A 26,294-nucleotide genomic window follows, 5' to 3' on the forward strand; every position below is an offset into this window, starting at 1 on the left:
TTGGAACTCGGCGCTCAGCCATGCCCTCCTTGGACATCCGGATAGCCTCAACTCCTGGAGCTCTGCCATATCAAGAGCGTTGGGCAAGAAAGCATCCGATTCTCTGGAAGACGAGATGGACCGCATCGGAGGGGCCTAGATCTCAGAGCACAGGAAGGTGCTTGCTTCCTGGTGCCGCGTCCAATCCTGCATTGACCTCCGCGCAAAAGTATTGTGGTGAAAGTACTGGCTGTGCGTGTGCTGCAAGGTCCGCGACTAGCAAGACGACCAGGCCACGTCCGTCCGGCGTGCTCAGGCTATCGCATAGCTATCAGTCTGCGACTGTGCCCTAATCTGCCGTGGCCACGGTCATGATTAACGGAGGCCCGGGCCGGTCTTGGGGGTTGGCACCTCTACGAAGCTGCCTGACGTTGACTACGAAAAATAATGTATGAGCTGGCGGTGAGGCGCTTTGTCATGGACGTCATTTTGCATGCCACCGCCAGAGGGCTGCGGATCATAGGCTTCTTCAGGGTTTGCTGGCTTGCTTCAGACGACGCCTCCGCCTAGTACTATTCGAGTGTAAATGAGCGGGATGGCGCTGCCGTTTCAGAAACGCCGGCAGCCACCCGGGCAAGGTGGCTTCGGGTAGGCCTTTAAAGACCGCCACCTTCATATGCACCCGCGAGTTTAAAGGGCCCACAATTTTCGCCGGCGCCGCGCCCACAGCTTCACGAGCAAAGCTCCCCGGCCTCTGTTCGCACGCTGCCGCTGAAACAAGCCGTGCCGTGCACAGAGCGTAGTCCTGACCGCGACGCCTTATCAGACTTTGCTATCGGTGCTGCCCGGGAGGGGCCATGGGCCGGGATTCCGGAAGCGGGACCGACGCCGAGTGACCGCCAGCCTACTTGGCGGCCCGCTCGGTCCACTAGTTCTAAGACCATTCCAGTGTCCCCACGCGCGCCATCAACGCCGCCGATTCTCTACTCCTACCGCAGACCGCCTCCTGCTCAGTCCACCACTACCGATACGCACCTCTCTGTCCACCAACGTTTTGCCAAGCGTTGGCTCAGCTTGTGCGCCATGACGTTGCGCGCTATCATCATATCCCGGCGGCGGCCTAAACGAGGCGCGAGACGCGTTATCGTAAGTGACATGATTCTGAAATCTGAGTCTGAGCTGTGGCCAGCGGTACTCGCTACTATCAATTACACTGCGCGTGCTTGCACTTTCCGTTCGAGTATAGCGCTATCTCGTGCGTACTGTTCACGTACCTGATATTTCGAGTTCGTGACATGCTCGTGCTGGCGCAGGCTCGCCTGTGGATTATATAGCTGTGCCAGTCCCCCACGCTGTGTTTGCTTCTCTGCATCGCTGTCTTCGTCTCTCTGCACCGTCGAAATGGTTGACTGGGAAAAACTTAACCACAAGCTGGACTGGGCCCGTCCTCTGCCCCAGTCTACTGGGCCATATGATTACCGCACGCGACCGAGGTCCAGTTGGGACAGAGGGGAGATGGCCGCCAAGTTCGCCGACTTCATCGATGATCCTAACGAACCTTTCCGCCCCAACTGGGTACAAAAGACTTTCGGCCAGGTCTGGGATACTTTCAGACTTCCCTCGAAGCAGCGTGCGTACATGCAGAAGCTTGACGCGAACATTCTCCTCTATGCTCTTCTCTCTTTCTTCATCAAGACTCTCGATAACACCAACATCTCCAACGCCTATGTCTCCGGTATGAAGGAGGATCTTAACCTTTACGGTAACGAGCGAAACTTGTTCACGACCTTCTTCAACTGCGGCTACCTTATCGGCGCTATTCCTTGCCAGTTCATCCTGAACAGGGTGCGTCCCTCGATCTGGATTCCTTCTTGCGAGCTTATCTGGTCCGGCCTCGTTATGGCTGTTGCTGGTTGCAAATCTGCCAATGGTGTATGTTTATCAAATTCTGCTGATGTGTGCTTGTGATATGTGAACTAATATTTTACAAAGATTTACGGTATTCGCTTCCTCGTTGGTTTCTTTGAGTCGACTGCTTATCCCGGACTTGCCATGGTTCTTGGATCATGGTACGCTCCATCTGAGCTGTCTAAGCGCATGCAGTTGTACGATGCTGCGTGGGCTGTTGCGTCTATGTTCTCCGGCTACATTCAGGTCGGAGTTTACGAACACATGAACGGTCTCGGCGGCTTCAAGGGTTGGCAGTGGCTTTTCATTATCGACGGCATCATCGGTCTTCCTATTGCATTCTTGGGCTACTACTCTATTCCTGATTTCCCTATCAACACCCACGTGATGTGGATGAACGATCTTCAGAAGGAGTACAGTTACGTTCGCATGGAAGAGGTCGGCCGTAAGGCACCAAGGAAATTGACAATGATGCGTGTCGTGAACATGTTCAAGACGTGGCGTCCCTACGGTTTCTTGCTTCCATGGGTTTTGTTCAACGTGTGTGACACCACCGGATACTTCAACCTGTGGCTTGATGCCCTACCCCAGTTCTCGACTGCTCAGGTCAACTTGATTCCTACAGGTGGTTATGCGCTGTCGCTCGTGGCGAGTTACGTGAACGCGAACATTTCAGATCGTGTCGGTACTCGATGGCCGTTCATTATGTTTTCTGTCGCATGGTGTTTCCTGGGCAACTTGCTGCTTGCGATCTGGAACATTCCTTATGGTCTTAAGTTCTTTGCGTTCTTCTGTCCTAACATCGGCTACTGCTTGTGGGGTATGATGCTTGCGTGGATGTCCGAAGTTTTCCAGGACGACGCGGAAATGCGCGGCATGCTTCCTGCTGTTGGTTCGACTCTTTCGTACGCGATCAACGCGTGGCTGCCCAATGTGATTTTCCCGTCCAGCTTGGCTCCGGTCTACCCTGTCGGTTACCAGATCATCACGGGCCTGATTGGTCTCGAGTTCCTTGGTGTCTGTTTCATGGTTTTCATGTCTAAACGCGAGGCGAGACTGCGCGGCCGTGTGATCAACAAGTACGGTCTTGCTGTTGATGTCGAGGATGCAGATATTGGCCTCAACTCTGCGGCTGGCCTTGAAGAGATCAGCAAGGATCATCACATGATTGTTGTGGATGGCATCGAGAAGACCCAGTCGGTCGACATTGACGTGTCGGACTCGGACAGCATCAAGAAGGAGAAGGTCTAGCGGATTACCGACGCATTTATGTTCGTTTTAGTTTTGAATTGTTACATATTATGAGTAAATAACTTTCTGCATTGCACTTTTGTTGGGTGTCTTCGCGATGCGCTCTGTGTGGAAGTCGGCCCTTTGTGTTGTTGCGATGGGATGAGTCAAACTCGGCTACTACAGTGCTACTCCACCGCGCCGTCTCGCGCTGACAAGTGACACGCCTCGTGCACGTCTCCCGAGAGTCGGAAAAGAAGCGCATCCTGGGTTTTTTACACGTATGTGCTAGATAGCGGAAATTTTAGATTTGCAGCCGGAGATAGCGGCACAGACGGCGCGCGGCGGTGCAGTTGTGCCGCAAGCGCGGCGCGGCGATGGACGCGCTGAACGGCCCTCCGCAAAAATGCTCGGGCTGCGCAGAGCCAAGCGACCGGAGAGATTCGCGCGCTCGACGCTCAGTGAAGACAACATAGCCAGCTTGTGATCCATTCCGCACCGCGCATCCGAGGACGTCGCTGGTTCATCCTGTCCGCCATGGTGAGTGCTGCTCCTTCCGCTGTCCGTCCGGCGCCCCTGCTAACTGCGCAGCTCCGGACTGTGCTGTTGGCGCTGTTCCGTGGGACGCGGTACGCGAACGAGCTGACACCGACGGATGAATTGTTTCGCGCCTTCAACCGCTATGCTGTTCGCGTCGTCCGGCGACCCCAGGCGGCAATTCTATGGTCGGCGACCCTGACACTCGTGCTCGCGTACCCGCTGCTGTGCGCGGTGTTCGCAGACTGGACGCAGACGTCGGTATTAACTGCTGCGGTCGCCACACCCAGCACCAGCGCCTCATCGCTCACCTTCCTTGCCTCGCCCGTCCTGCGCACCGCTTCGCCCGATATCGCAGTCAAGCAGGCGTGCGTGCGGGCGTCGCCATCGACAAACGTTCCCCTCGCCGACCTTGCATCGGCAATCCAAGCGCGCCTAACACACGGCGTGCCCCCCACCGACTGCGTTATTGTGCCCCCAGGCCTTCCCAAAAACCACCAGCCCGACGACGAGCTCACCTTCTCGATGTTTTATCGCCCATACACGTCGTCCGTGGCCGGTATCTGGGACGAAAACGTGCGGCAACTTCAGCAAGACCTCGCCTCCGGACAAGAGCCATTTCCTAACGTGCACGTCGCCCTCGACACCCCAAGCGGCGGCACATCCAAGATCGAGCTCCTGTACAAGCTTGCACCACTATCAATTCGTACAAACTTTCTCCTTTGTGTCGGTTATGCACTTGCGCTGATGTACGTTATTATATCGCTCAAGCGCATAAAGGCGGTGCGATCAAAAATCGGTTTGTTTATTGCCTTCACAGTTGAAGTATGCTTTGGAATTATGCTTTAGATTGCGCATTTTAGACTAATCGCACTGTATAGGTCATTCTGTCGCTTACCGGCGCTGCCGCGGTTCTGCGGTTCACACACACCGACGTTCAAATGATTCCTAAACGAATGTTTCCTTTCATCTTTATCGTCATCGCGACTGAAAATATGTTCCGTCTCGTTAATGCGCTCACCTACACGAAGCCGGAACAGCCGGCGACAGTGCGTATCGGGACCGCGTTCGGCAAAGTTGGATTCTTGTCCTCCGTCAGCTACCTCTCCAACATCCTTCTACTTACCATCGCAGTATTCATCGCCACTGCGCCAGTTCGTCAGTTTTGCATGTTTGTTATCGTCGCCCTTGTTATCGACTATTTTCTTCACACGACATATTTCCTCGCGGTGCTATCTATTGATGTCCGACGATTAGAACTCGAGGATTTGATTCAGACGAGTCTCGCCATTTCTTCAACCGAGACCGACGAATCGGACGACGAGGATATCATGTATGTCGATGACTCGACATCGTGGAATCCGATGCCGAAAATTCTGGGTTTCTTTTCGCAGGGCAGTGTTCCGACTACAACCGCAGCAGGTGCTGCTATCACGTCGTTTTTTCTACTGTCGCTTCAGTGGCATTACATGTGCGATGTCGATTACTTTGCGCTGAGCCAATACTTTCGCTGGAGCAAGTTTCATCCTATCGTGGCTCAGCGAGTTAATGGATCTGACAAGTTCGACTCTGTGTTATCCGCAGCGAAGCCAAACGATACAAGCACGATGCACTGGCTATCGAGCTCGGTCATCCGATGGTTTCGGTGTCACGAATTCTTTGTGGAAAGTAAGGTTTTGTCTGCGCTTGTTCCTCATCGTAGCTCGTTTGCGGTGCAGATCTTTGAACCAGACTACTTTCAAGTGAATGTCCCTGGTGAGAAGATACCAATAGCGCCAGCTACCGGCTCTCTGATTATGGGACAAACCTCTGTGTTGCGATGTCCGTACTTCGCGCAGTTTATACTCGTGATCTCGTTTGCCGTTGCAGCGGTGTTATTAATTCTGGAAGTAATGCTACGAGATGTTCGCGATGAACAATCGCCTGATCCACGCTTCAACTCTAGCCCGGTGTTTGTCACGAAGGATTTGGCCGGGTATCACAGTTTGGATGTAGTTCGGGTCGCTACATCGTCCAATGGCGTTGTTGCATCCGTGGGCTTGGACCACAAGATTCTCCTGTGGCAAGTCAATGCCAAACGGCGGCTTAAGCCTCACAAGGTTCCTTTAGCTGCGGATTCTTGGCCACTGACATCTATTGTTCTTGACAGTGACGGCCGATATCTTGCGATGACATCAAAGACAGGATTCGTCCATTGCTGGAGCATAGCAACTTCGCGATTCGTCTTGTCTGTTGAGCTGCAATGTCTCGCCAACGCTACGCCAGCGACGATTTTGTTTCTTACGGAAAAAGTACCGGGAATGGTGACTCGCGTGAATTTAGTCGTTGTCGGTCGCAATGGCGTACTCTACCAGATCGCGATGGATTCTGGCGGTGTTGTGTTTGAGCACAAAATCTCCGATGGCCCATTGATCTCATCTGACAGACTCTTTACACCACGGTTGCCAAGGCGCATCGTGTCAGCGGCGAAGGATGGCTCAATCTATATTACCATGCTCGTGCGGACTACTTGGATCTCGCAGCGAGTACAACCGCAGCCTGGTTATTTCGCGGTTCGTGAACAACAGCAAGGACTCATTAGTCCTGCAGTGCCATCAAAGTTACCAAAGCTACCGCTAATGCTGCCGGAGCGACACATGCAGACTCCAGCACCGTCGCCAGTTGTGCCAGTCAACGAGCCATGCACGATTGTCCCGCTGCCACAAGTCGGTATGGTGCTACGCACGCGGGGGATTCTCGTGGATTGCATTGACGTGCAGACCGGGACTATCGTCAAGACATTTCAGATTGCCTCTTATCGACGGGGTACTTTGCGCGCTTTTCACGATCATACTCAGCATTGTCCTTTTTGTGGGTGCTCGACGATTGCGACGCTATGCATTCTGTATTGTGAACGCGACTCAGGGATGCTTATCATGCACACATACGTCAACTCCAACCGCGCGCGAAAGAATATTTGCTTGCGTGTCGAACGAGATCCCCGTGAGAAGCGGTGCATTGGTTTTGAGGGTGTGGTCGAGCGCCAACATTGGCTCGAAGATGTGTCCGGTTGGGAGGTTACAGATATTAACATCGTGATGGGTATGCGGCGAAAATTTACAAGTGTGGATATTACGAGCTCAGCAGGCGGATCGCGCAGCGAAGGAAATAAGCCGCGGCATCGCGGATCTGTCAATGGAAGTATAGGCAGTGGAACGGGTCATGGGGTTAGCAGCAACAGCATAGCGCTCCCCGCGTCGACGCGTGTTGAGGATCAGTGGGAGGGATGGACCATGAGCATGGACGGAACAGTGAGCACGTACGAGTTGCGAGCAGAGGAGGACAGCCGGAGTCGATTTATATCACATTCCACAGCTAATCGGAGGCGGGACTTGTCATCAGATGAGGAGTACAACGCCGACACAAACTCGATACAGCCGGATTTGCGACAAAACTCGCGGCGGCGGCAACAAAACCGTGAGCGACAAAACGGGCACGGACGCCGACCAACGACGCGGCATCATCACAGAGGCGAGCAGGAGCTACTCGTGTCACACCTGGGGCCGGTATCAAAACTCGGACATCGGTCGATGGTGGTTGGTTTTGGAAACACAGTGAAGGTGCTCTACTTTGGCACGGAAGAAGTAATAAGTCCGACGGATGCCGAAGGAGAGGACGAGGACGTCGGACTAGCATACGTAAGCCGACGGAGGCGGTTACAACGAAAAGACAGCCGCTCGAGTTTCAGTTCGGCCGGAACGAGTAGCCCGCGTGCGTCGATAAGTCGACCAAGCGGTGGTGGGCTGATGGGCGGCGGGTTAATGGGAACTGGAATGATGAGCGGAGGTGGCGGCGGCGGTGGGCATGGTGGGTTGATGGGAGGCGGAGCACGGCGCGGAGGGCTGATGAGTGCAGGTGCTAGATTCCGAGAGGATTAGGCCTTGTAATTTTTTGATGTTCCATGTCGTGGTGTAATATATGAACTGCATAATATATGCTAAATCAAATCTATTCATGTCATGAATCAAGTTCCATAAACGACATATTCGATGTATGTACAGATTGTTGTACAAATGTGTCATGATGCTGGCAATTGAAGTGCCTCGTCGATCAGGGTATCGTCGTCGAACGTGAATATGCGAGAATACGCCGGCGAGTTCCGGAAAATCTCAATCTTATAGTACTCGAGTCGCCGGACGAGAACTTTTTTGCGCTCCTTGCCGCATGCACGGTTCATATCCCTCACGTTTTTGAGACCACGGACACACTCATGATGCACGCTTCCAAAAGTGACGTTAGGATCGTACTGCCGCATCGTTAGCTTGTACTCCACGTCGCGTTCCCATTCATCCTCAGCGTCGGCATAGGCAGCCACCAACTCTGCGTTTTGCGTCTCGTCGATTAAGTTTTGGCCCTCGCGAATGAGGCGTGCAAAGTTACGAAACACAGCGAGGTAGCCCTTGTTGAACGGCGCTTGCAAGACGAAGTCGCGCACTGGTCCTTGGAGTCGCTTGAGTACTGGCGTTGGTTGTACTCGCGCACGGTAGCGCTTAATACGCTCATCGCGCGCCTTGCGCTGCGCAAGATGAAGCTCATACGCCATCTCGCGCTCCTCCTCCGGAGATTTTGCGCCCGCTCGATACTGCGGAAACTGAGACCGCAGCAACGGCAGCGCGAGCCGGATCGCCGCATCCCGGCGTTGCTTTTCTGCATGCACAGCTTTCTCGACGTCCGTGAACGGTCGCATAGTGCCGTACGTACTCGCGGCCCGGTGGGATTCCATTATTTCACGTATTCGTACTGCATCGGAGTGTAGTCTAGAGAGCGCGTCGCGGCGTGTTGGATGGTCGACTGAACTGACAGCAGCTGCAATGCGCAGCCGTCGCTCGTCAACGTGTGCAGACGCCAGCAGGTTACGACACTGCGTCGTCGACACGACGCCTTTATGTTTGCGGAAGCTGAACCGGATTTTGGCGCGCAAGGTGTGTGCGTCGGTAAGCGTGAATGGTGTGCAGTGCTGGTGTTGGTGCGCGAGCACCCGCGCGTGTCGAAGGAGGGCACGATAGAGATGAAGAACTGGGTTCCGGTGTGCACTGCGCAGCACGAAGGACACTGCCATGGAAGACAGTGGAGAACGAGCAACCAGTAAGGCAACTGGTAGCCGATGAATTCGCGGGGATCATCTATCGAAAATTCATTGAAACCTATAAACTTTAAAGAATCACTGTACGTCTGCAAGCCTCGACAACAAATTTGGCCTTGCAGAAATTACGATGAGGACGCTGTTGACTTAGCCAGCATCTAAGCAAGCAGAGTTCAACACCAGGGATCAACGATGGAGAACGAGACGGTGTGGAAGCACGGGAAGCAGAAGAAGACAGACACAAGTGGCAGGCTGCAATGCGAGTATCTACTTCCGCACAAGCACATGCGGCGGTGCAACATGACGCGACGAGCTGGGGACAAGTACTGTGCGCAGCATTTGATGATTGAACAGCAGCAATTTAATGGGAACGATAGCGAGCTGAGTGAGAGCAACGGTAATGTGGTGATAGGGCGCGGCTGCAGAAAACGTGTCGTGTGTATGATAGACCCGGGACACACGGTGCGGGAATCCGAACTGAGAAGACACCTATTAAAATGTGAGAAAAAGAGACAACTGGCAAGGGAGCATCTGAAAATGCAGACGTGGTTTTCCAAAGATGTCAATTTATTACAACCTTCAACGTCGGAAGGAGAAGCAGCACCAGCGGCCATGGCGATCCAGCCCTTGGAGTACGAAAGGGTCGCAGCATTTGTGAACTCGTTCTATGCCACGCACATCGCCAACACGCGATACGAAGTACCGTACATTAGCACATCGTCGCCGTCACCGCCATCGTCGCAATCTCCAATGCCGGCATACACAAAGTGGATACCGCATGAAGGGCTCGCTCGCCGGATGAGCGAACTTACCAACCAGAAGCACGCAATCCAGCAAGGCGTTCTCATATCCGCCCTCGATTTTGAAAATCTGCTGTCTCTGCGCAATTATTACATCGAGTTTGGCGCTGGCCGTGGCGAGCTCTCACGGGTAACTACGCAAATCACCGCCATTCAATCTCCAACGATCTTCCGACTAACGACAAGTGAAACTGACAGTACATGTTCCACGGACTATTATATAAGTACCACAATAGCCTGTCGACTCCCGTGAGGATACTTCTGATCGACAGAAGCGGAACACGGCGCAAGCTAGACACCAAAATTGCGAAAGACTCGTACGACATTGCGGGGGCCCACAACTGCGCAACTCCGATCGTCACGCGGCTCAAAATTGATATAAAGGATCTGCAACTTATCGGTGATGAGGGGACATTGATTTCCGGAGAGGTAAATGAACAAGAAGAAGGGAAAAACGTACATGACGGAGACTCTGATGGCGGCATCGTCGCGATCTCGAAACATCTTTGTGGGGCCGCGACCGATCTTACAGTGCAATGTCTATTGAATTATGAGCGCATGCGAGTTCTCTCGCCCGCCTCACAGATAGAGGACACTCTTCAATCACAACATACACGGCACCGCGACGTCAAGGGCATTCTCATCGCGCTCTGCTGCAGACAGAAATGCTCATATGACTCGTTTCCATTGCAGTACCTTACTGATCACGCGCGCAACCGTAGCGACGGCGGTGACGCGACTAGTGCATTTCCAGCGCGAGACTTTGAAATACTAGTGAGAATGAGCTCGTGGGCTCTATGTGGTCGACGGCCGGTTCAGAAGAATAGGACAACAGTCGATGATAACAAGCAGCACAAGACTGAAGAGGAAGACGAAGGTGAATCTGAAGACGCGGATTGCTCCTCTGAGGACGACGAAGCTCTGGTTGGCAGTATACATCCATCTGGATTGTCGATTTCTGATCGCGAAAAGCTTGGCATGAAAGTACGTGCGATTATAGACTTCTGCCGCGCACGTAACCTTGAAGATCAGAATATTTTCACCAAGGTAGAGACCATCAGATATGTCAACAAACACGTGTCTCCAGAAAATGTGTGCTTGCTAGCTGTAAAATAATGGAAGTAAATAATTTGTATTTACACGCTCAAATAACACAGAATTAATTGAATGATATGTTAAATGGTCATGACGCTCATCGCATGGGCATGCCTCTACCTCTGCCCATTGGCGGTCCTCCGCCCTGTGCCTGTTGAGATTCATCGTTCTTGACGGTTTCATCAACAGACAAGATCAAACACGCCGCCTCTGCGGCGCTCTGGATAGCATTAACCTTCACCAACGAAGGCTCCCACACAAACTTGTCCATGTTGTCCGAGATGTCCTCGGTAGTGAAGTCGAGACCTGCCCACACATCTCCGCGCGCGTGACGCATGCGGAGACGGTTTAGCAAGTCGGTAGCATCGAAGCCAGCGTTGTCGCACAGCTGGCGCGGGATGACCTCGAGAGCCTTCGCAAACGCGGCAATGACTAGTTGTTGCTTGCCTGCGATCGTGCGCGAGTAATCCCGCAAGTACTTTGACAGCTCCATGTCGATCGCTCCACCGCCGGCGACGACGGAGCGGTTCTTGACGGAGCGCTTGACGATCATGATCGCGTCGTGCAGCGACCGGTTCACTTCCTCGATGAACTGGTCCGCGCCACCTCGTAGAATTAATGTGCAAGTCTTCGCCTTCGGGCATCCCGTAAACAGGTTAAATCGTTCGCCGCCGATTTGACGCTCTTCAAACTTCTCGCAGGTTCCGAGGTATTCTGGCTTGATGGAGGTAGTGGTTGACTGTACACTGCCGCCAACCGCCTGCACGACACGCTGGAGATCTTCCTCGGGAACACGTCCAGCGCAGAAAATGTCTCGATCGGCAAAATACTGTGTGGCGAGATCTCCGATAGGAAGACGCGATAGCACGATCTTCGCTCCTGTCGCGCAGATTGCCTCCAACTTGTCGTAGATGATCTTCCACTCTGCATCCACGATTGCCTGATATTCCGAGACCTGCTCCACGCGGACTTCGGCATTATCCTTCTCGGCCTTCAGCTCCAACTCAACGTTCAATGACAGAATCTTCGGGTTCAAGAATGACTTGGGCTGCTGCTCGAAGCCGGCATATGCGAAAGTCTTCTTGAAGGCAACGCCGGCGACGAGCGCTGAATCCTCAATGCTACCGCCAGAAACCTTCTTAATACCAATCAACTTCTCGTCCAAGTCGTCCTGGTCAAGAGTCATCACGGCGTCGACTACCATTTTCGAGAACAGATCCGAGTTCTGGTTAATCAGCTTGGACGACATCGCCGTCGTCGCACACTTCTGCAGCAGCGAGCGGAACTCGCTCTCGTTCGAACGGTCGATGGTGACCGCAAGCTCCTTAATTTTGTTCACGGCTAGCTGCGCAGCCTTCCGGTAGCCCTTCGTGATGATGTGCGTCGATACACCTTCCTCAACGAATGCCTTCGATTCACGTAGGAGTTCACCGGCGAGAATGGTAACACTCGTCGTGCCGTCGCCGACTTCCGCATCCTGTGAGCGGGAGATATCAACCAGCACTCGCGCCGCCGGGTGCACGACGTCCAGAAGTTTTAGAATGGTAGCACTGGACAACAGTTAGACTATCCAAGAAGCCAATCATATCGGAACCACTAACCCGTCATTGGAAATTGTTGTCTCGCCTCTCGATCCAACAACCTATAAGCATGCTAGTTAGCACAGCTCTGAATAATCCTCAAAATCAGCTCTCTCACCAGAATATCCGATCCAAGCGGACCCAGGGTTGTGCGAATGGTGTCCTGGATCGCGAGGCAGGCATTGATATTACTGATGATCTGTCCTCGGCCTTGCGAAGTGTCCGTGCCCTCCTTCAGCACGACAATTGTAGGAGTCTGGCCACCGAAATTCATCTTGCAACGGATGTGTCGGCCGGAGAAATGGCGGTTGTGGTGTTGGTGAACAGAGGCGCGACTTAGACGCGTTCTGTTCAGAAGCGCGAAGAAATTTGTTTAGGGCTGCTGTGGCGCCGACACGGTGTGGCGCGGCACTCAGCCACATCTCTACGTACTTCGCCATTTTGCAAGACATTTCTATTACGCATTGCGCTCTACACGATCTCTGTTAATCGTTTCACAGTTGAACCCATTCAGCTCACTAATACCGGAGTTAGGTCCAAAAAAAGTCAAGTCTAATTAAGAACACACACGCAGCGCACGTGACTCGCCGCGTTGCATCACCGTCATGTTGCAGTTGTATAAGAGATACCTCATGACAAATACCTTCACGTCGTCCGCCTGGGTATCCCAGAGATCTAAAAACTTTTGGCGCTGCTCGAGGTTCACTTCTTCAATATCGTACATGAGCTGAATCACATTCAGAATTACGCGTCTGTCGAAATCCTCAGCGTCATTGTCCAGAAGATATCCCAGATACTGCAGCAGATCTTGTGACACATATTTCAAAGCCTGTTGTTTGTCCATCTCAAACGCCGGCGGTGGCGTGCGGGGAAAGCACGCATGAGCAAAATCGCTGTCATCATCATCGGAACTACTGATCAGTGATGGCTCTGCCAAATAGGTGTCGTCAGAATCAAACAAGGAATCAGCAGCATCTGGCGCGAGCGGGTTGGCTGCAGGCTCATCATCCTTGTTCATCGGCTCATGTCTGACAGAGTCACTGTCTGCTGTCCCAATCAGCCTGATCGATTCATTCAACACAAGGGTATTGCTTTCCGGTATTGACGTTGCGAGTTGGGTATGAATATCTAGAGTTGCCGCGGCGTTCCTTCTGCGAAGCTTTGTCTCTGCATTATCGATCTGTCGTACCGCCTTGCGCTTGGTCGGGTTGACGGACGTTGATTTACGGACGCGAAAGAGAGTAGTGCGAAGCATCGTTGATAACACGTGCCGATACTTCGGGCACGGACAAAAAATACTCCAAAATCTGACGTTCTAGGTATAGTAACACAACCAAAAAGATATTACTGAACAAAATATGCCAGGCAGATAGCCCGTAGCGCCCGATTTACAAGAAGACTGCGCGGAACACGAGAGAGCGTACTGATCACATGTAAGACAAGTCACGTGATTATGCATAAGCCGCAGTTCAAAAGTTGTTCACAAATGTAACTGCGAAGATCGATCGCAATAATGACGTCGAATTACTGGATCGCGGCGTCAGACAACAACATTCCCGCTGTGCGGGCATATCTTGCCACGGGATCGCACACTGCGAATGACCAAGACCCGAATGGCTATACCGCGCTGCATGCTGCCGCTTCGTACTCACATCTCGATCTTCTGCGGTTTCTCGTTTCGGAGGGCGGGAATGTGAACATTACAGACGACGATGGGGAGACACCGCTGTTTACTGTCGAAAATGTCGAAGTTGCAAAGGTGCTTGTTGAGGAGTTCAAGGCTGATTGGCGGCATACGAACAGCGCCGGTCAGACTGCACGGCAAAAGCTCGAGCAGGAGATTGAGGAAGACGGCGAGCCGTGGGAGGACGTTGTGGCGTATTTACGAGATTTAGAAGGACAACAGACGGACAACTTGGAAGATGAGATCAGGAGGGAGATTCAAGCGGACAGGATCATCCAGAGCGGGGACTTTACATACTCGTTTCAGCGGCAGAACGAACTTGCCGATGAGGACATGCAAGACCCCGAGGTTGCGGAGCGGAGAGAGAAGATTGCAGAAATATTACGATCCGAAAACCCGGAGGACGGGATCAAGAAGCTAGTTGAGAATGCGGTCCGGTTACAACTTGCAGAAGTCTCGTCTTCTGAAGAGCTGAGCGACCGAAGCGTTCGGCCACGCACAGACCAGTGATTTATTATCTGCCAATGTACAATAGTAGCAATGACAAACATGGGATGTTGTATTGCATGGAAATAAATTATACTATGTACAGGTTTTGACATCCATCTCTACGAACTCATAACCAATTTCGATGCATCGTCAATGACTTTCGTTAACTTGTCCGTAGTAGTTTTTGCAATCTTCTCAATATCCTTTCGCAGCTTGCGAACGACATCGATGCTATGCCCGGCCTTGCTCATCTTCTTGAGCTCATCAAGAGCCTCCTCTCTGGCGGAGGCCAGACCGCGGTTGTTTCCTCGGGTTTTGTCGTATTCTGACCGTAAAACCTTGATCACTCTTTCTCTACTCTCCCGCGTAGGTGCCGCAACGGGGATAATCAGTGTTTGCCGATTCGCGGGGTCGACTTGAGGGTTCATGTTGAGGTTCGCGCGAATGATAGTCTTCGAGACAGCGTCGACCATCTATATCACAATTAGCCTCTGCGCGACTGTGCACAATACATTACACATACATCAGGATCGTAAATTGAGACAACGAGCTGTCGACCTCCACGGAGCGCAACTTCGGCCATGTTGCTGAGGTACTCAGTCGTCGCGCTCTGCGGGATTGGAACCTTCAGGGCACTAAGTACCTTAACATCTGCTTGTCCCATCCGCACTTCCTGCGCCTTCTCTGTGAACTGCTTGATGAGCTTGTTGCATTTCTCTTGAAACACCTGGAGGTCGTAGATCTCGACAATTTCGACATCCTCGCTTTTGTCATTTACAGGCGCGCGAGGGCCCTTTTTGTTTGGCTTCTTGTAGAGAATTGTGCTACATGTAAAACTTCGGTGTCCGGAACTGGACACTGCTGTTAGCAATTAAAAAATGGATCAAGACCGGGGACGGTACCTGAACATGAGCGTACGACGCAGTGGAACGCACATGAGCTGCCGCCGCAAACTCATCGTCACAACACTGTAAATGCAGCCCGCAGTCATCGCGTATTTCGACGCCATTGTTGAAGCTCAAGTACATGAGCTCCGTACAGATATCGATTGCAGGGACAATTTGATGAAATTTGAGCATGTCGAAGTCGCTGCGGCTTCGAGAAAGGCATGCACGCGGGGTTTGTACTTTTGCAACAAGTCGAGTCGATACTTGCTACAGCAGCTGATGAACCGTGTGGTACGGTAGTTCCTCGGCCTCAGCACCAACATTCTTTTCGCTCTTGCAGTTGCGACTGTGATATACCGAGTATCTTGTGGGAGAAGCATTGCAAGAAACGCGACTTGCTACCGACGAAAGCTCACGAATCAGTACAGACTTCCCCAGCACGCCTCTCTAACCAAATCCGAGTACGCTCGCTCTAACGTCGCCATAACCACCATATAGCACTCCCGACGCGCCTCGACAGCAATGATCCTCTCACGCTGTACGCGACGAGCTCTCAGTACTGGCACCGAATTTCTATGCACGGCGAAACGTACATGTCTTGCGCAGCGTCTCGCCTTGTCGGGTGAATCATGCGGCATGCGTCGACGACATACCAAGAGTAGCTGCCCACTACTGTCGTCGGTATACTTCCTGCAGCACCGCGATTTTCACGCATGTATGCCAGCGCGGGCTACGAGGAAACCGACGCCCGAGTCCGAGGACGTCGAGATTTTGGATGAAGCAACGTTCTCCAAGAGGGTTCCTGCAACGCTGTGTCCGCTACGTATGCTGTTCCTGGTTGCCAACTACTGTTGTGCTGCGTGTGTGCACCGAGTGTCTGATGATGAGTTCTGCAGCTTTCTTTTATCCTGGGACGCCAGAACCGCCGCATACCCGATTCTATAGACTCATAGGCTACGTGTTTTCCATTTCGCCGAGTGGCCCGAAGATGGAAAAAATGATGTACATGCGTCTGAGCGTCGGGGTTAGTGATCCGAGAGAAGGTCTTTTTAGGTATTTTATATCTAGAATACAAGACTACTTCAGCGGGATCGTGTTCAGCGTGTACTCGTTAACAGCTGTGACGGCAATCGACCGGGGCTTTTTCGCAAAGCAGGAGCCGCTGATGCCGCTAACGATTCTGCAGACGAGTATCACAGGACAAGACATTGTGTCGCCGGACGCTGATAGTTTTCTGGCTACGTTGCCGCCATTTTTGGATGCGACGAAAGCGGAAGGGTGGATGAGCAACCGCAAGGACGTGGCGCGGTTCACGTCGATGCGTAATGTTGCAAACACGTTCCTGAGTGTAATTGGGTCTGAGCGCGAGAGCGACCCGCGCCTGCGCAATATCGAACCGATGCGGACTTATCTCGCGTACGAGTTCTTACGCGGCGCGGCGCTGGCGGCGCGGGAGTTTGTGGATCGAGTTGTTAGCGAAGTCGAGATCGTTGGCGACAAGTCTGCGTTCAAGGTGCGACATCGGCTTGTTGAGGACGGCGTGGTAACGGAGCGGTTAGCCGGTGTTCTGGATAACCTCGTCGGGCAGTGGGAGGAGAGGTGGGAGGACGACATCGCGGACCGGAACGAGTGGGAGACATACATTGACTGGGCGCTCGAGGACGACAGGACGCGGGTGTCGCTGTTTGACGTACATAAACGTGTCGTGAATGACTCCGGTGAGGCAGAGGCCTTCAGGTACGGCAGCGGCCCGCTGGAGCCGCCGGTCGCGTTGTCGGACAGTGAGGAAGACAAGATCGTCCCAATGCTATACGTGCGCGAGCTGCGTGGCGTTTCGCAGGACTGCGTCGTGCTCCCGCGTCTGCTGGTGCAGAAGCCGTTTGACGGCGAGGTGCCGGCGGGCGTTGAGTTCACTGTCGACATCGTGATTGAGGCGCCGGTCGCGGTTGGTGTTGTGAACAAGGTCACGGGCAAGAAGCTCCTGATCGGTCGCGACGGCATGGACAAGGACGGCTACAAGATGCTGCGCACCGTCGTGAGCCTGGACTCGCAGACATTCAAGCTGACCGAGGAGGACATGAAGCTCTATGTCGACCAGTGCCGCGAGTACGACAGCGCCTTCATGAAGCTGGATCCCGGCACGAAGATGAGCATGAACTGGTCGTACCTGGTGCCGTGGATGAAGAAAAGTTACTTCACACCTGAGCTGCTGTATCAGAGTGCGGACGATATCCAGTGGAAGGTGAGTTTCCCTTTGGGCGGACAGCGAGCGCGAGAGTGGCGGCTGGCGTCGAGCGGAATTTCGCTAACATCGCGCGGTCAACAGGTCTCGGACATCAACCTACTCGCACTTGTGATGAGCTTTAACGACGCGCCCCATCCGTTGAACGAGCAGGAATAGGTAGAATCCAAAAAATCATTGCATTTCTGTTAGAACATAAGAAGCAAGAGCAGGAGGTCGTGCTGGAAGTGGTCAGACCAGAGCACTCTGGCGGCCGCCGCCGAGGAGGAGCGCCGCTTCAACGTTGTAGAGCCGGCCGGGTAGCCCGCCGACACAGCCACGTAGAAAAGCTACATCCAGCTCCTAAGCCGGGAATCCCGCGCTTCTCGAGCGCATCCTCCTCCGCAAACCTGTTTTGCAAACAGCCTCCTCTGCGCTAACTAATTTTCTTGTGCAGCTTTTGTCTGCATAGCGAAGCGCCGACACACAAAAAGGACAGGCCGCAGGGCGACTTGCCCTGTGCGCGTCGTGTCCGCCTCGGATACTGTCCGGAAGAAATTTCCGTCGTAACATGCCTAGTGCGCACTATTGCCGCTCTCTATGCTTTTTTGGTTTCTCGATCGCAGCCTTTCCTTTATATACCCGCCCATGCGCTGCTCCCGCACAGATAGGGTAAGCGAGCGCGAGCGCTCGTTGCCGTCTGTGCGTGCCGTAACTTGGCGGCGCGCAAATTACGCGAGGAAAAAGAAAAGAGCGCCGGATGGCGTGCGTGTATCTGTTGTGTGTGTGCAGAGTGTCGTCAGTTGTGTGTGCGGCAGTGCGGCACAGGCGCGGAAGGAGGCGGGACGCAGACTTTCCCGCGTGCGAAAGCTTGTTGAAGACATGTTGTCATTTGTGTGACGTATTACTGAAACATGCCACAGCTCGAACACAGGACATGGCAAACCGCAAACAGGCAGAGTCAGCAAGGGAGAAAGTTCTGAGTAACGGCCCTTGGTGGGAATGTGGAGAAGAGGGAGAAATGAGACCTGTGACGAGCGAGCTAGCTTTGTCTAACACACTGTCGCCGCCTGAGCTGTTGCTCAGTACGGGCAGAACGATGACTGCATTTTGTCGGGTTTAGAAATAGGGCTCTGTCGTTCGCATTCTTCTGTCCGTTGTGAAGAGAGAGGTATGGCACCATCTACTCAGCGCATCCACGTGGGGTAGCGCAGCGCTGCATCGAGTTCTGGCGGCGGGCATGCAAGATGAAATGGGAAGCGCACGCGAAATACACAGCGCAGGAGAAGAGGCATGCAGACGCCGACTGTGCACGAGATGAGCGCAAGACAAGCGCCAAGAATGGAGAACTCATTGAGTGGACTAGACCGGTCCTCCTGAGCATCAGCGTAACGACGCGAAGAATAGACTGGAAATGAACGTTACACGGTCAAGAAACTGTGCGGGTCGAGAGGTGGTTTCTTCGGGCATGGCAGAACATTCAAGAGACATTGATTCGTAATCATCATCGTAGCCTTGTCCCTAGTCGGGATGCGCACAAGCTCGATAGACGGCACGCGCAATATGTGGCATGCAGCGTAGCATGTGCAGACGGTTAGATGGCTGCCTTCTGTTTCGCCAACACGCCTTCTTCTCGCCATCCACCGCGAGCCTGCACACGGCCGGTCGAGAAATGCACAATGGCGTAGTCGCGCGCAATACCGGTCCTGTGCCGTCGAGCTCCAACTGCCTAACTTGTCCTGCCGGCAGCAGACAGTGGAGTCATAGAAGTCACACGGGTCGCCTGCAAGGGCACGCGCATGCACGACGACAACACAGACTTCGTATCCGCGCACTAGCAGCTGGCCAGAAGTTATACCGTACGGCTCCACACGCGCGGCAGATCAGAATTGGACAAAAGTGCTGTCGTCCGTGTGTGATAACACGCGTGAGGATCGGATACGCCGCCTACGAACGTGCGCGAGCAAGATGTCCACATAACCGCCTCCCTGTGGTTAGTTAACAGTAGAGAGGGCCCGCGGGTGCATGGAAGGGGGGAAACTGGCGCGAAGCGTTCAACTCCACCCGTTGCCTAGCATGATAGCAAATCTGATCCACTGACAAGTACGGCTAGCGCGCTGCTGATCCATTGGACTGTTGGAGGCCGCAGTCGATAAGTAGGACCGATACGGCCACCGCGGGTCAGGAAATATAAGGGGGGTGGTGGGGGTGGAAGCCTGTTGCAGGCCAAATTTCTCAGGGCAGTTTAGTTAGGTTGACTTCACCAGCAGCTTGCTAGTGGATGCTCGCCCGCTACATCCCTGTCGCGGCCCACCCGCGGCAGAGATGGGACACGGCCAAGAGGGAACGCGTGCGGGCTGCCGCGTGCTAGATTGCGCATGGGCGAACCAGCCCAGAAGTGCCAACGGTCGTGGCCGTACGGCGCCACGGGCGACACAGTGCGCGATCGCGCGCTGGATGCCATCGCGAGCACCGACGGGCAAGCACTTTGTCCGCCACGCGTAGTGCAGCACATAGTGACGCCAGCACCGGGGATCGCGGACGGCAGCGGCAGCGGTCTGGCGCCTGAGCAGGAGAGTCCGTCGTGCGCACGAACAGTAGTAAGCCGGGACTAGCAGGGCTGGCGGCCGCTGGCCGAGCGGACGGAGCCGAGCCGGCGCGGCAGCACACTCAGGGGAGTCACGTGCGTCCCCTGGAAACGTGGCGGACCTCCCGGGCGGCGGCGGCGGGAGAAGACTCAGCCGACCTCTAGAAGGCTGCCTGTCCGGGCGATGCCCGAACGCGGCGGTCACGCTTAGCGAGGGCGATCCTCGCGCCGAGGTTTACTCGACATTCCGCGCGCAGCACGGCCCCCGCCTGCCCCCGCCTCTCGGCCACGCGTCCGCCTGTCAGCCTGCTACAACACGAGGTTTGGCCAGCCGCCCACCCCCTGGTCCCGCCGCACCGTCTGTCGTTGGCGGACTCCTTAGAAGTCGCGCGCTGCGACTGCGACCGCATTGCAGCGCGTGCGTCCGTCGCGTGGCCGTGTCTGAGCTGTCTGCGCGGCGTGCGCCATCGGCGACAACGGCGAGTGCGCGCGGCCCGGGTTTAGGGAGCTGAGTGCCGCGGGCGGAACGCGTTGCAGCCAGGAGACGCTGTCGCGAGCTAAATATCGCCTGACTGTCTCCGCAGAAGACCGCCGCCGCTGCCGCCTCCGCGGGCCGCACCGCCACAGTCACCCCGTGTTCTTCTCGGCAATCTGGAATGTTAGTCTACGCATCGGCCCCGCCGCTGGAAGACCCGTTATGTGGCACCGCCCCTGCGTATGATTCGTCGCGGCTTCCTCGCGTCTCGAAGCTCGACGGGTGGATGCGGCCCACCGCACCCGCACTGCCAGCGCCGACAGCGGCGGGGTTTCCATTGGTCTTGCGAGGCGGCCGCCCGTGTACTGCGACGCCGCCACAATTGCTGCTCCGGGAGGGCGTCTAGGGCGCGGTCCCAGGGACAGACTTGTACAGACCAATGTGCCGCATTGTGTGACCGACTGCGCGAGTATGGCCGGCGTGTGGCGTCGCTCGCAGTCCATTCACACGCGCGTTCTCCTCTATATATACTCGATCTGCTCGTACGCCGGCCCCGCCGGATCGACCTGCTCGCGCTGCTGCGTCCACGCGCTGAAAAGCCGGAGGTATTTAGCAGCGCCGGCGCGCACGTCTGCGCGAGGGCCGAGGGTCTTTGTGTGTTCGAACACATGCCGCATTCGCAGATGACAATGCCGGCCATGAGTGTAGAAAAAGCAATTATGCGGAAGAGGTGGTGCTGGGAACAGTTGTAGCGACGCCGGCGTGCTACGCCGCTGATGCGGCTTCACGAAGAACGGTACATCAATCGCGTCCCGCTTGGCAGCGCTCCCGTGGGCCGCCATAATGGGCTCGCGGATCACGTCCTGGCCGGCGGCCGCGACGGATGCGGCCTGCCTGGCCGGCCGCGCAACGTGTCTGCGCCGGGTAGCACACTTCGCACTTGCCAGTCACATCACCCGCCTGCTGCGCCACACCAGGTTTCGTAAGCGCACGCTGTCTTGGCGTGCGAGCCGCAGCGCACAGACCTTTTAAAATTCTGATAAATCAATTCGACCGCGCCTTCCTACACTATATATACAACCGTGCAAAACTGATCCGATGCCGTGTAGACACAATGCAAATGTTACAAAACCATGCAAACAAACCCATCCCCGATCTATCCTCGAGCCATAACGACAGCAAGTAGGCAGAATCCCACAAGACAATATCCAAGTCTGTAATAATACAAGAGAACCAGCCCCCGTCGAATCACATTATCAACCGGTTGATGTTCATCCGGCTGTCGCGTAACCGACGCGCCTCCTCGTCCTCGAGGTCGTCCTCGTCGCCGACAGCGCCGACATCGACTGCGTAGTCCGCTGACGCAACGTAGGCCGGCGCCACGGGGTCGCCGTATACTTTTGAGGCCGCAGCCGCGGCTATTGACGACGCCGACGATGCGAGCTGGTACTGCTCCAGCGCGGATGACATGCTGTCGTTCATGGCGCTGCGCTGGTGCGGCATTTGCTGGTGCGCGTGCTGCACCTGGTGGTGCGCGTGCTGCTGGTGCTCGACGCGGGGAATGCCGTGCGTGTCCATCGGGTCCACGAGCACGACGTTCTCCGGGTACTGTAGCTCCATCTGCGGCTGCACGTACGCGTACGCGGACTGACCGTACGGCGGTGCGTAGAGCGGCGATGCCTGGGTGGAGTACTGGTAGGTGGTGTAGAAGGTCGAGGCGGAAGCCTGCGGCAGTTGCTGCGGTTGCTGCATCTGCGGCTGCTGCGGTTGCAATTGTAGTTGCTGCTGTGGCGGCAGTGGCTGCGATGGCGGAATGGTTGGCTGCGATGCCGTGCTGACGTCGTATTGTGCAGCCCGGAAGTACTCGTTATCGGTGGCGCCCAGCGGGACGCCGTAATACTGCTGCGGATGCATATGCTGTGGTTGCTGCTGCTGCTGCTGCTGCTGCTGCTTGGGCAGAAAGCCCGACTGCTGTGACATGGAGCCAGGCGGAGTCTGGTACGCGGAGTGCGACTGTGACCGCGACTGCGCGTCGGTGCTGCTGCTGCCACTTGCGGCTGACTGCATCTGCGGACTGGGGCTGGCGGAGCCGGTCGCACTGCCGTCCTCAGAGCCAGCGCGCCGCCGCCGGTTCGCGCCGCCGTTCCACCAGTTCTTGACGGCGTTGTCGCTGCGGCCGGGCAGGTGTCGCGCGATCTCCGCCCACTTCTTGCCGAGCTGTCCAACGAGCTTCTCAATCAGCTCGCCCTCCTCCGGCGAGATCGGTGTGTGGTTGAGCGACGGCTTAAGGTTCTGGTGGTAGCGCTCGCGGCACTGCTTCGCGGTGCGGGTGCTGAGGAACTGCGAGATGCGCACCCAGTTCGTGGGGCCATGCATGTTGATGAGTCGCATGAGGCGCTCGTCCTCGGACGAGGACCAAGGCCCGCGCCGATGGGCCGGGCTGGAGGCGGAGGCGACGGCGGTGCCTGGGAGCCGCAGATCGGGGGGCAGCGGGGACGGCGGCGGGTAGGACATGTAGAGCATGGGCGGGGCTGCCGCCGGGATGGAGGATAGTATGGAAGCCGTGCTGGCAGGCGCCTGGCGGCGGAGGGGGCGGCAGAAGGGCGAGACGAGGACGCAGGAGGGGAGGGCTGGAAGGGGGTTACGGTGAGGCGAAAGCGGGGAGGAGAGGAGAGCAGGAGGGCGTCGGAGACCGTTGACGGGATATATAGAACGCTGGGGCCGAGGGGGCCCGCCCGGGGGCCGGTGGATTTCAACGGGCGAAACGGTGGAAGCAGAGAAGACGGCGGGAAGGGGAATACCGCGCACCGCCACGCACCCACAGCCACGGCACCCGCTGGGCAGCCCGGCTCTAGCGGTCAGCAGTTAACACCCGGGCTAGAGCTCGACGCAAATTAGTGCGCCGTTGCGCAGCACGCATGCGTCTCGTTTGTTGACACCTGCGCCGCCGCGTGCTTAACCTCCGCGCTAGTCTTCATGGCGCAGAGCTTGCGCAGCCGCCGCACGCACATCTTATGCACCTATCGTATGTTTTCAAGCACCCTGACTTTCTAGCCGTCCGCCGTGGTTGTTGTAGTCTGCGCTTCCTGCTCCACCGTGACTTGCCCACCCGAGCCTTTCCTCTTTCAGCGTGGTTGCGGCTGTGCCTGCCGCCGTCGTCGTCTCGGTGGTGTCCGTTTGCGTCTCATCCGCTGCACGCTCTCCGCCGCCTCGGGCATCGCGGGCCTCCGTCTGCCGCCCCTCGCGGCCGCCCCCGCCCTCTCAGCCCCCCAGCCAAGGGACAGAACATATGGACGATTTGCTCCGCGGTGCGTCCGCAGTCCGCACAGCCGTCTTCTGCCCGCGGCCTGGGAAAACGAGCTGGGCGGGGCGCCCGCTGCGTCTCTCTGCTCGGCTCTGTTGCGCCACGCATCGCCGTGGTCAACTCTTCTCGCGGTCGCCGGCACGACACGAAAAAGAAACGAGACGCCGCGGGACCAGTCGGGATGCGCGACGCGGGCGCCTGGCTCGGGGGACAGAGCAGACGCAGTGTGTGCTGCCCGCACGTAGCCGAGCCTTCTAGAACGCTGGATACATTCCGCTAGCCAGCCCCGCAAAACGTCGCGGGTTCCTCATTTCGCGCACGCGGGTATGGAACACGCAACGGCGTGTTCTATCCGATCGCTTGTGTTCTTTGGCGCGTTCTAGCCAGCTTCTCGACGACCCCGCTTACGCCCAGCGCCGCCGTCGACGATGCCTGCGTCGTTACTGTCGGCCCTCGCGTGGCAGACGGCCGGCAGGGCAGAGCGGTCCCGCGACGCAACAGGGGTCTCCTGCCTAGGCCCAGCAGGGGTTGCGCATGCATGCATGCCTGCCGCCTCTCCTTCCGAAGGGGGATAAGCTGCCATTTTTGGATATGCGGGCGGAGTAGGGCTAGCAGGAGTCGTTTCCATGCACTGCGGCTGACAGAAGATGTGTGCTCCATCTGAGGTGGGCGGTACGTCGCACGCGTGCGCGGCCATGCCGCTCTCCAAGTCCCACCCACAAGCGCTAGGTCTCACTCCGCGCGCGCCCCCGACACCGGGCGTACCGGCGTTCGCCGATACATTACCTCCACGCGCTCCCGATTATCACCGATCGCGCGCCGCCGTCTGCAACACACATACCTCTGCCGGCTGTCAGCGGCCCTGATTCGGCGCCCGTCGTGTCAGTTCCCGCAGCGCTTCGCGCATGTGTCAGGTGCGCGTGGGTGGAGGGTGCGGGTGCGCGCGAGGTGATCGATGAGCGATCCCTGCCATCACCGCAAATGCGATGGTACCGCGCCACAGTGGCACAGCTGCCGCCTCGTCAAATGCGGAGCCAGACCCTGCGTCATTCTCGAACAGGACTAGCCAATGGCGAGGGTGGCCTGATGTCTCTGCTTTGAGGCGTGCAGTGCACAGAGCCAGTTAGCAAGTCACCCGACGCACATGCCGCTCTCGCCTCCGCGAGCACCGCGACAGCCACCTGCTTCATGAGCAACGCGCGCACGCGTGAGCAGCGTCGTCTTCGTCGTCGCCCGGGCGTCTTCGCCGCACGGCACCAAGACAAGATCGCACGATCTTCCGCGCGCACTGGGCGTACGGCGCGCCTGACATGTTGGGGGATGGGCGACCCCGGGCAAAACTGCCGGCCCCGGGGCGACGCGTGCCCGACGCGCAGCCGGCCGTGGGGAGTGCCGACATTCCCTGGCCAACGAACGCCAGCCATGGTGTCGTTGCTGCTGCTGCTGCTGCTGCTCTCCGTGAACCAGTCCCGGCGACGCGAGAGTGCAAAGTGTGTGTGTCGTACCTGCGGTCTATAAGGGTGACGCGGGGAAAATTTCAGGAAGCTAGCGTGCCGTTAGAGGCGCAGTGCGAGCCGGTGGGAGAGTAGGCGCGGCCACGACGTGACGCGAAATAATCGACGTGTCGGCGCCGCAAAGAGGGGCTGGCGGCTGAGGACAATTGTCTCGTGGTGGACGTGTGCTGCGCGCGACAACGGAGTCGCGACCAGCTGACTTGCTCCTGCATAATCGAGGCCGGCGCAGGGGCCCCTGACTCTGCACATCTAGGTTTCCGCAACGGTTGGGCACCCGCACGCGCCGCCGTCCATGGGCACCGGGTTTCAGCTGGCGACAGCGGGGTACCGCGTGCGCGCTGCGGCGCCGTACCCGCACCTGTCCTCGCTTGTCCCCGGCGGCAGTCTCCGCGTCGCGTTCTCGCGGGCGGACTCTCCCTCGCAGGCTCGCCCCGGTCTGCCCCTCCCTCCCCGTCGCTCTTCGGCCCCGCGCGACGCATGCAATCTATCGAGCCGCAAATCCGCAGCAGTGAGACAGATCGTCGTGCCGTGCGCCCCACCACTGCCACGCGCGCGCTGTGATCTGGAGCAGTCATTGCACTCTGCTCTTCCTGACAGGTCGGCCGACAGCTATCGGGACGCGTCGCCGGCAGACGGAGATGGCCTACAGCGTGCATATACTATATTTAGAGTTGCCGTGTGTGCATTGGGGTAGACATACGCGATTTGTTTCGCTGCAGACCAACCCGTCCATACAGCCTGCAGGACGAGGTGCGCCGGTCGCGTACTCAGCTGTTGGCGCAGCCTCTGGCAAAGTCTCCTTGCCGCCGCTGGAGAACTAGCGGCGGATGCTGCTGGCGAGCTGCGAAGCGGCGGACGTAGCGAGAGGCTGAGCACACACAG

At 56.4% G+C, this 26,294-nt stretch overlaps 11 protein-coding genes across 11 annotated transcripts; 6 read left to right on the plus strand and 5 right to left on the minus strand.

Annotated features, from left to right (window-relative positions):
- Positions 1-1,494: 1,494 nt before the first annotated feature.
- On the plus strand, positions 1,495-3,138 carry V1518DRAFT_428334 (major facilitator superfamily domain-containing protein; the record flags this gene model as incomplete). Its single annotated transcript, XM_066906088.1, has 2 exons — positions 1,495-1,911; positions 1,972-3,138. 2 exons carry the CDS (start codon positions 1,495-1,497, stop codon positions 3,136-3,138), a joined length of 1,584 nt encoding a protein of 527 aa, XP_066758342.1.
- A 431-nt stretch (positions 3,139-3,569) lies between these two features.
- V1518DRAFT_419290 (sterol-sensing domain of SREBP cleavage-activation-domain-containing protein) lies at positions 3,570-7,724 on the plus strand. The gene is made up of 3 exons (XM_066904724.1): positions 3,570-3,657; positions 3,709-4,479; positions 4,536-7,724. Exons 1-3 carry the CDS (start codon positions 3,655-3,657, stop codon positions 7,569-7,571), a joined length of 3,810 nt encoding a protein of 1,269 aa, XP_066758343.1. The 5' UTR covers positions 3,570-3,654; the 3' UTR covers positions 7,572-7,724.
- On the minus strand, positions 7,366-8,811 carry V1518DRAFT_419292 (uncharacterized protein). Its single transcript, XM_066904725.1, has one exon. It carries the CDS (start codon positions 8,750-8,752, stop codon positions 7,712-7,714), a length of 1,041 nt encoding a protein of 346 aa, XP_066758344.1. The 5' UTR covers positions 8,753-8,811; the 3' UTR covers positions 7,366-7,711.
- Positions 8,812-9,076: 265 nt separating this feature from the next.
- Positions 9,077-10,692, plus strand: V1518DRAFT_438509 (methyltransferase TRM13-domain-containing protein; the record flags this gene model as incomplete). The annotated part of the gene is made up of 4 exons (XM_066906362.1): positions 9,077-9,706; positions 9,775-9,976; positions 10,004-10,294; positions 10,331-10,692. 4 exons carry the CDS (start codon positions 9,077-9,079, stop codon positions 10,690-10,692), a joined length of 1,485 nt encoding a protein of 494 aa, XP_066758345.1.
- V1518DRAFT_419296 (chaperonin Cpn60/TCP-1 family) lies at positions 10,690-12,605 on the minus strand. Its single transcript, XM_066904726.1, has 3 exons — positions 12,370-12,605; positions 12,273-12,313; positions 10,690-12,221 (listed from the first exon to the last, which is right to left on the minus strand). The coding sequence occupies exons 1-3, from the start codon at positions 12,523-12,525 to the stop codon at positions 10,769-10,771; spliced, it is 1,650 nt and encodes a 549-aa protein (XP_066758346.1). The 5' UTR covers positions 12,526-12,605; the 3' UTR covers positions 10,690-10,768.
- A 96-nt stretch (positions 12,606-12,701) lies between these two features.
- Positions 12,702-13,759, minus strand: V1518DRAFT_419298 (uncharacterized protein). The gene has a single exon (XM_066904727.1). The coding sequence runs from the start codon at positions 13,504-13,506 to the stop codon at positions 12,808-12,810; it is 699 nt and encodes a 232-aa protein (XP_066758347.1). The 5' UTR covers positions 13,507-13,759; the 3' UTR covers positions 12,702-12,807.
- Positions 13,760-14,534, plus strand: V1518DRAFT_419299 (ankyrin repeat-containing domain protein). The gene has a single exon (XM_066904728.1). The coding sequence runs from the start codon at positions 13,765-13,767 to the stop codon at positions 14,443-14,445; it is 681 nt and encodes a 226-aa protein (XP_066758348.1). The 5' UTR covers positions 13,760-13,764; the 3' UTR covers positions 14,446-14,534.
- On the minus strand, positions 14,432-15,495 carry V1518DRAFT_419301 (ribosome recycling factor-domain-containing protein). The gene is made up of 3 exons (XM_066904729.1): positions 15,327-15,495; positions 14,948-15,275; positions 14,432-14,897 (listed from the first exon to the last, which is right to left on the minus strand). The coding sequence occupies exons 1-3, from the start codon at positions 15,431-15,433 to the stop codon at positions 14,544-14,546; spliced, it is 789 nt and encodes a 262-aa protein (XP_066758349.1). The 5' UTR covers positions 15,434-15,495; the 3' UTR covers positions 14,432-14,543.
- Positions 15,496-15,601: 106 nt separating this feature from the next.
- Positions 15,602-17,747, plus strand: V1518DRAFT_419303 (uncharacterized protein). The gene is made up of 2 exons (XM_066904730.1): positions 15,602-16,134; positions 16,208-17,747. Exons 1-2 carry the CDS (start codon positions 15,834-15,836, stop codon positions 17,710-17,712), a joined length of 1,806 nt encoding a protein of 601 aa, XP_066758350.1. The 5' UTR covers positions 15,602-15,833; the 3' UTR covers positions 17,713-17,747.
- Positions 17,748-17,919: 172 nt separating this feature from the next.
- V1518DRAFT_419306 (uncharacterized protein) lies at positions 17,920-19,030 on the plus strand. Its single transcript, XM_066904731.1, has one exon. The coding sequence runs from the start codon at positions 18,293-18,295 to the stop codon at positions 18,653-18,655; it is 363 nt and encodes a 120-aa protein (XP_066758351.1). The 5' UTR covers positions 17,920-18,292; the 3' UTR covers positions 18,656-19,030.
- A 2,592-nt stretch (positions 19,031-21,622) lies between these two features.
- On the minus strand, positions 21,623-23,419 carry V1518DRAFT_456700 (uncharacterized protein). The gene has a single exon (XM_066906564.1). The coding sequence runs from the start codon at positions 23,115-23,117 to the stop codon at positions 21,843-21,845; it is 1,275 nt and encodes a 424-aa protein (XP_066758352.1). The 5' UTR covers positions 23,118-23,419; the 3' UTR covers positions 21,623-21,842.
- Between the last annotated feature and the right edge of the window lie 2,875 nt (positions 23,420-26,294).

The sequence above is a fragment of the Limtongia smithiae genome (assembly GCF_038497785.1).
Source record: "Limtongia smithiae strain NRRL Y-17922 unplaced genomic scaffold V1518scaffold_9, whole genome shotgun sequence".
In the NCBI taxonomy this organism is placed as follows: domain Eukaryota; kingdom Fungi; phylum Ascomycota; class Lipomycetes; order Lipomycetales; family Lipomycetaceae; genus Limtongia; species Limtongia smithiae.